Source organism: Gossypium hirsutum, chromosome A07 (genome assembly GCF_007990345.1).
Source record: "Gossypium hirsutum isolate 1008001.06 chromosome A07, Gossypium_hirsutum_v2.1, whole genome shotgun sequence".
Classification (NCBI taxonomy): domain Eukaryota; kingdom Viridiplantae; phylum Streptophyta; class Magnoliopsida; order Malvales; family Malvaceae; genus Gossypium; species Gossypium hirsutum.
Genome location: NC_053430.1, coordinates 89,281,946 through 89,290,518, shown reverse-complemented (window position 1 = coordinate 89,290,518; position 8,573 = coordinate 89,281,946). Strand labels below are relative to the sequence as shown.

Genomic DNA, 8,573 nt, shown 5'->3' with positions numbered 1-8,573 from the left:
TAAATAAAGCTGATCTTTGCATTGATTTCACTCTTCCCATTCATATTACTTTATTTAATAAAAGAAAACTAATCTATTTCAAATTTTAAAATAAAAATTGTTTGCAATAAATAAAGGTTTATTCATAGAATAAGCCTTCAAAATTTAAAAAAATATATATTTAAGTCTTTCGAATTTTTTTATTTAATTGAGCTAATGAATTAATAAAATTAGTCAAATAGATTTTTTGACTGACATTATAGTTAGTATTTAACAACACTAACTTGACTGTTAATAGACTCCACGTCAACAAAAATTAAAAATTTAAAAAAAAATAAAATCATTCTTAAAATAAGTACACAACGAATCTCATTAAATGAGTGTTTAGATTAATTTAGAATTATAAAAAAATATAAAAATTTATAAAAATTTATAAAAATTTATAAAAATTATTTTAAAAACTATAATTTTTTATAAAAAAACTAATTTATTTTTATAAAATTTTATAAAAGTTATTTTCCTGATTTGATTAAATTATTTTACTAATATAGCTTACGCAAATTGAAAAATGATAGGCAAAGATATAATTAAAAAATTGTTAATATTAATTTTATGATAGTTTAAATCTTATAAAATTTTATTATTTTTAATTAATTTTTAACATTTTTAATATTTTTTATTATCTTAAAATGTATCTAAATAAATTGGTGTCTAGATTCATTGTGTATTTATTTTAAAAATAATTTTAAATAGTTTTATTTTGTTGCATTCTTTGTTTTTTGCTAGCTTGCTATCGCCACGTTAACAATATGTGCTGATGTGACATTTGCTAACGGTCACGTTAACATTGGCGTTAAATACTAATCATCAATGTCAGTTAAAGAGTCTATTTAACTAGTTTTATTAGTTCAAAGTTTAATTAGGTGTAAAAAATTTGAAAGAGATTAATTTATTTTTTAAAAAGTTTAATAGTTTATAACATCATTAAACCTTAAATAAGTAACGCTATTTATTTAATATTTTTTACTTTTTTCCATTAATATACTCATTTCAAAAATTTACCCACACTTATAATGCTATTTAAATAAATTGTTGAGTAGAAATATTGTGAATAAAAAAATAACAATAAAATACTTAATTATCAATTTAGAAATTAACTTGACTAGGTAACATTAAGACCATGTCTCAACAATATTAAGAAAACGAAAACATAAATTGTGTGGTGTAGAATTTAGCAAAAGCAAGAATCTTTGTCACAAAAGTTTGACTTTTACTACCGAACCTGTTGTAAAACGTAATCTAAGTGTACCCTTTTTGGTAGCTATTAAATCAGCCAACAATATTTCCCCCTTTGATTTAACTCTCTCCTTTACTCACCATCCAACTACTGATATTTATACATATCAAATCCTTCTTCACCAAATCCATCTTCTCCTCCCCCATCTTCAAAAGTCAAGTGAAGCAAATGGCCATGTCATCCACCCCCAACATCTTATTATGGCTCTTTTCCATTCATTTTTTGCTTTCGTTAGTAAAGATCAATGAGGCCAAAGTTCCTGCCATCATAGTGTTCGGGGACTCATCGGTTGATGCTGGCAACAACAACTATATCCCCACCATTGCCAGGAGCAATTTTGAGCCATATGGTCGTGATTTCAATGGTGGCCATCCAACAGGTCGGTTCTCCAATGGCAAAATCGCTACCGACTTCATCTCCCAGGCGTTTGGTCTCAAAGGGGCCATCCCTGCTTACCTCGACCCTTCATATAGTATATCGGATTTCGCCACTGGAGTTACCTTCGCTTCTGCTGGAACCGGCTACGACAATGCCACTTCCAATGTTCTCGTAAGTCTCCATCAAATTAACCATACACTTCATATATGTATACATACTCAGTATACTCGTGATGTATTTTAATATTGTGTCTTGCAGTCAGTGATACCGCTATGGAAAGAACTGGAGTATTACAAGGATTATCAAACGAAACTGAGAGCCAACCTTGGAGACGGTAAAGCGAACGACATAATCAAAGATGCTTTATACATGATAAGCGTCGGAACAAACGATTTCCTCGAGAACTACTACGCGGTCCCAGGACGTTCATCGCAATACACCATTAAAGAATACGAAAACTTCTTGGTCGGGATCGCCGGGAATTTCACCAAGGCACTATACGATCTTGGAGCCCGAAAGATTTCGTTAGGAGGGTTGCCTCCGATGGGGTGTATGCCGTTGGAGAGAACCGGGAATCTTATGGGAGGAAGCGAGTGCGTCAATAGTTACAACAATTTGGCGGCTGAGTTCAATAGCAAATTGAACGATTTGGTGATTAAGCAAAACAAGGAGTTGAATGGGATGGATATGGTGTTTTCAGATCCCTATGGCATTATGTTGGATATCATACAAAAGCCTGCTTTTTATGGTATGCTATATTACTCTATGTCTTTATTTATAATTGCATAGCCCATCCGATAAAAATATATGTTTGGATATCTATATTTATTTATGGGGAAGGATTGTACGAAATAGATATATTATTCATTTTTAATAGTTTTATACCACATCAGTATTTTCATATTAAAAAAATTTAAATTAAAATCCTGAAATTCAGAATGAAATTATATATTGATGTGGTATAAAACTATTAAAAAGGGATAATATGCATGTTTCATACAATTCTTTTTCCTATACCTACTATTTATAAAATACATAATTGAGTTAATGTCATAAGTCAACACGAAACTAATTCAAATACAAAAAATATTAAAATGCCCTTACCTTAAAGGGTAATTAATATTATTATAAGGGCATTTTTCTCTTTTAATACTTTTATATAATATTTCAAATAAAGAAATTAAAAAATATTATTTGAAATTTAAACACAAGACCAAAAAATACAAATAGAAATATTTTATCACTCTAACAATAATCATTTGTTGAAATACTTTTATAAATATATTTTTAATATAAAAAGCTACTCTTGTTTCACTAAAAATAACTTTCAAAAATAATTTTTGAAAAATAAATTGACTTTCTAGAAAAAAAAACAATATTTGCTGGTGCTTGGGTGTTTATGGGTAAAATAATTTTCGTTCTTTGTCAAATTTTCTTGAAACCATTTTTAAAAAATTGTTCTTAGTGAAGCAAATACAACATAAACATATTTGTTATAAAATATTATAGTATCATTACCTTTTAACCATCAAAATCTATTTTATAATAAGATAATATTTTATAATAATTAACATCATATATAAACTTAAAAATAAACAATGACTAATTAAAACTTATTTTAAATTAAGTATATTATATATATGAGAGTCGATAGTGACATATTAGAATTGGAAGAGATAAATAAAACTAAGCAAGACTAAAACAAATACTCATATTTATATAATTAAAATATTCATATTTTATAGTATAAAACACTTAATATTAAATATTTATAAATTACTCATAAATGAGCTCTTTTCTAAAAAAAATTGACTCGTACTTCTTAAAAGAACAAATTAATTTAAAAAAATTATTTTATGTTGATCAAATTATTTTCCATAAAATAAACACAAAAATATAAAAAAAATTCGTAAATTAATTTCCATGCAACAAATACATCCTAAAATATTGTGATAAAATCTGATAGAAATTAATTGTGATAGTCATGCAGTTTTTATCTTCACGTCCAACTAACTCTCCACTTTTATACATAATTAGTTAAGGAGTTATTGTTACATTTAATACACCGTTTTGTACTGGTGAAATTCAAATCAGTAAATTCTAAGGTAGACAATAGGGTGGTTACTGCATTTTTTTCTTTTTAAAGTTTGAACTCGAGAATTCTCTGCTAAAAATAATGACCTAAATTTTAATGGTCTACAAGTATACCTTCAGACTTTTACTACTCCCTCCCTCTCATTTAGATATGATTCCTTGATGAGAAGCAAGCACACTGCAAGTTGTGTATGATATTGTGCTAAAAAGGGTGGTTGCATTGCAATGGCAGGGTTCGAGGTAACGGGAGTCGCATGTTGTGCAACAGGGATGTTCGAAATGGGGTATGCATGTAGCAGAACCAACCCATTTACATGTTCGGATGCAGACAAGTATGTGTTTTGGGATTCTTTCCACCCTACAGAGAAAACCAATGCCATTGTTGCTAATCATGTGGTCCAGACTTCTCTAGCCAAGTTCTTTTGACAAATCACTCAATATTTATATGTTGTACCCAACTTTACTGTATAACTATATAGATTACTTATGATTTCTATGTTCAATACTACTCTCAAGACTCCTTAGTTATGCCATCTTCAATAATAAATATATATATATATGTTTGGGTTAATTAGATGCACGGGTTTGATTAATAGTGTATAGCTAATTTCTTCATTTGGTCTAAGAGTTATAAGTTATTGAATTAATCTATAATCCATACTAACATTAGTAAATCTTAGAAAAGTTTTATAGCATGTTTTTAATATATGACAAATGTCAACATTGATTTTTTTTTTATGTAAACTTTACTAAATTTTAGATATATATTTAAAATTAATTTTATAAATTAAAAATTTTTAAAATTTTCAAAATATTTCAACATTAATTTAATCTATTTTAATTATGTTTCAAATTTATATTAAATTTAAAAAGAATTTAAGAAATTAAAAGAATAATTGGTACACTTACAAATGTACATTTTTAAATTCACAAGACTTGAAAAATTGTCAGGTATCTTTTTTTTATATATATGTCTATTTTTTAATATTCTATTATACCTTATATTACACTTGTCATTACCCTAACATTTCTTATTGAGTCTAAAAACTCTATTGGCAATGTATGAAATAGTTTTTCAAATTAAAATAGATTTAATCAATATTAAAAAAATTTAAAAAAAAAGTAAATGGCATATTTAAAAATTATAAAAATATTTTTTTAAAATAAATTGTATTTTTAATAATTGAAAATATTTTCAAAATATATTTTAAAAATTATAAAATTTTATAACACTTCATATATATTATACTTTTTAAAAATAAAAAACTTTAGTTAAAATAAAATTAAAAAATATTAATTAAAACAAAATTTGACCAATTGCTAATACTTTAATTTTATATGTATTGCATACATATCACTTCTTTCCGATAAAGAGCTTTTAAATAATTACATTTTTTTAATAATTTTATTATAGTTTTTGGTCATATTTGTTTTTTTATAAAATGCCTAGAACTAACCATAACTCTTTCTTAGTCTATAAATAAAAGTATAATTCGCTTCAGCGCACTTGAAAATTACACTTTTTTTTAAAACATAGTTTGAAAGTTGTTTTTCAAAAAAAAAACTTTTTTAAAAAACAATTATTTAAAAACATCTTTTAAAAACGTTTGTTAAAATAAATAAATAAATACTGGAATATTATAAATATTGTTTTTAAATAATAAATAATATTTTTATTTGAAAACAACTATTTTAAACTTTTTCAAATTTACTATTCTTTTTAACAATCTCATTATAAGTTCTAATTATATCTACTCTTTTTGACTCAATTCCTAAAACTACTCAGCTCCTCCCAAACCCATAAATAGCTCGAACCCATATCCTCCTGCATTGGTAACAATAACCATGCCAATCGAGTTAAAACTCGATCAACTAAAATTAATATTTTTAAAATTAAACATTTGGAATTATAATATTTAGAAAATGGTTGAATTGCATATGTGTCAATCAATCTATAACATTTGTCGAAACCATTTTTTTTGAAATTGACTTTTATTTAAAAAAACAAAAAAATGGGAGTCGCCACCAATCCTTTCTTTTTGTGAGGTGTGATCGGATCATCTCGTAATTTGATCGTTTTAATAAAAGGTTTGATATACTAAAATAACGATTTTGGGTTTACAATATTTAGAAAATGGGTTCAGGAGTTAGTTACGCACGAGGAAGGATTAGCACCCTCCTGACGCCCAAAATTGATACCTAGTTGATTACTTGATGTCTTAGTGTCGAAAGTTGAAAACTCGAAAAGAATTTTAAAATATGATCCATCCTTATTAATATTATTTTACTAAAAAAATTCTTGAGTAAATTGAAATGAATATTAAAGACCCTCCCGTCTCGAGATAACAAAATGTCACATCTCGTAAGTTAGGATACGACACCTTGAATCTTTGAGAATAAGCTTGTCTCTTTTTTTTTGTATTTAAATCTCATGTATTTTAATTTTAAAAGGATATTCGGTCACTTAGGTTCAACAATAAAATCGAACCCCATAAGTTAGTGTACGACTTTCTCAAATCTCCAAATACGAAACATTGCCTATTTTTAAATTTTCCTTTTTGAAAAATAACAAGCGTTATATTTAAAACAATAGGTATTTATCTTATTTAAAACGATGATATGCGAATAAAATTATCGCGCTAGTAAATAGCAATAATATGAATATACTAATAAAACAATTCACAATAATCACATAATATATATACTTTAATACTAATATGAACAATCAAAGAAAAAATTAAAATAACTAATAAAATGAATAATAACAATAATAATAATATCTAAATTTGAAATATATTGAAAATAGTAAATAAATAAATAAATAAAAAGGCACAATAAAAAAAATATAAAAAAGGCCAATTGTAAAAATAAAATAAAGGAAATATTAAGTAAATAAATAAATAAATAAGTGAATATCAATAAAACATTTGATTAAAAATTGAAAATAAATAAATCAAAATATACATGAAACAGTTTAAAATAATAAAAAATTTCGAAGTTAAACAGACTAAGGATTGAATTGAAATTAAAAGGGAGTCTTGGGCTTAAATTATAATAAAATAAATGCAAAAAGGACTAAATTGAAGTTTAAAAAGAATTTTAGGGACAAATCGAGATAAAACAAAAATAAAGGACTACATTGTAGTGCGCAAAAACGAGACAGGGACCGAATAGGAGAATATCTCAGCTTCCCTATGCACATCGTTTAGGGGGACCCAAATAAAAAAATTAAATTAAACGGGGTAAATTTTAAAAAAAAGAAATAGGGCGATATTGTAAATTGTCAAAAAAGCAAAAAGGTCACAAGCGCAAATAGCCCATGTTTTAAAAAACACCTGGATCCTAGCTCTCGGGTCGAGTTGGACATGGGTCAAAGGCTAAAACGACACCATTTTGGTGTCTGGAAATGAAACCCAAAACGACGCCGTTTAGAATGCTATAAAAGCAGAAATTTTAAGAAAAAAAATCATTTGCTTCTCTTTTAGAAAAAAAAAAATTTCTTTCTCTTCTTTTCTCTCTAGGCACTGCCCAAGATCTGGCCATCGGCGCCGCCATCGACAGCTGTGGCCACCAGCTGCCGGGGATGATGACAACCGTCTCCAGTGGCCAAAAATTTCCAAAAAAATCCTCATTTGATCATCTCGACCCCCAGAATCCAAATCTGGGGAGGTTTTTTTAGAAAAGTGGCCAAAAAATCGCCAAAAGGGGATAGGACCCTTTGGTTCCCGACAACGGAGAACAAAACTAGGTAATTTTTTAATGTATTATATATATATCTAATATATTCAAAAGAAAAATGAAAGAAAATGCCACCTTTGAAAATTTGATTGCTTTTTATTTCGATTTTTTTGTGTATTTCTCCGTGTAAAAAAATTACATCTTGAATTCGGCCTTTATAGTCAATTTACATATTTTCTTTTTATTATATCTACTACTCACCTACTTCTTGTCTTTTCATTCTTTCCGTTTTTGTAGGGGGCGGTGGAGTCAACGACAATTAGAGAAGCAGGCCTTTGCCGTTTTAATGCAAGGGCGACAGAAGAGGTGTCAAGCTTTGGGGCGCGAGTCTCGGCTGACTTGATCAAGGAGAATCGGTAAGGGGGCTAGGGTTTCTTTTGTTTTACTAAAAAATGTTTAGATTATTGGGCCATTGGGCCATTAGGGTTTTTTTATTATTTTGAGCTATTTTGGGCTTGCAAATTTGGTCTGTTATTATTATTTTTTATGTTCTTGGTTTGTTTTTTTGTTGGGCGGGCAAAAATGGCCTATTATAGCTGCCCCTCTTTGCTCGTTGACACGTAACAAGAATGGAGCAAAGACCTTAAAAAGGGTCAATTTTGCCTGGCCTTGCCGAATCTCGACTTCTTTAGTGTTTCTCTTTTTCAAGTAACCTTGTTCTAACCCACTGTAACTTCTAGGGTGTAGCACCCCTAACCCGTAACCGTCGCCTGAATAGGTTAAGAGGTATTACCAGACTTGTAATTCAATTCAGAACAATTATTTATCCAGAAACATCATAATTCAATCAATAACATTCATTCACAACCATTATGAACTTAAATCAAACATATCAAACTTTAATCATACATTCGGGACTAAATCGTAATAATACAAATTTTAGAAACTTAGAAAATTTTCAACTTTTTAACTATCACACACCCGTGTGAACAGGCCCTGTGCTTCACACGGCATTAGACACACCCGTGTGTTTAAGCCGTGGCAAAATAGGGCATACATACTGACTTGTCTACACGGCCACATGACATGCCCATGTGCCAGGCCTTGTGAAAATTAGGGAGGCTACTAACTTGGCCACACGGCCAGT

The 8,573-nt window shown here is 28.2% G+C and overlaps 1 protein-coding gene across 2 annotated transcripts; it reads left to right on the top strand.

Annotated features, from left to right (window-relative positions):
* Positions 1–1,199: 1,199 nt before the first annotated feature.
* LOC107955720 (GDSL esterase/lipase At2g04570) lies at positions 1,200–4,319 on the top strand. Of its 2 annotated transcripts, none has more exons than XM_016891520.2 (3): positions 1,200–1,825; positions 1,913–2,402; positions 3,981–4,319. In XM_016891520.2, the coding sequence occupies exons 1-3, from the start codon at positions 1,445–1,447 to the stop codon at positions 4,172–4,174; spliced, it is 1,065 nt and encodes a 354-aa protein (XP_016747009.1). In that variant the 5' UTR covers positions 1,200–1,444; the 3' UTR covers positions 4,175–4,319. The 2 variants fall into 2 exon arrangements, with proteins under 2 accessions (XP_016747009.1, XP_040972485.1); XM_041116551.1 differs by having other exon boundaries at positions 1,311–1,825; positions 3,898–4,319.
* The last annotated feature ends 4,254 nt before the right edge of the window (positions 4,320–8,573 follow it).

What these genes read in the sequence shown, in the direction of transcription:
- LOC107955720 (XM_016891520.2), top strand. Translation starts at nt 1,445, where the DNA reads ATGGCCATGTCATCCACCCCCAACATCTTATTATGGCTCTTTTCCATT. An exon ending in ATGCCACTTCCAATGTTCTC is followed by an intron (nt 1,826 to 1,912) that starts GTAAGTCTCCAT and finishes TGTGTCTTGCAG; the next exon opens with TCAGTGATACCGCTATGGAA. An exon ending in ACAAAAGCCTGCTTTTTATG is followed by an intron (nt 2,403 to 3,980) that starts GTATGCTATATT and finishes TTGCAATGGCAG; the next exon opens with GGTTCGAGGTAACGGGAGTC.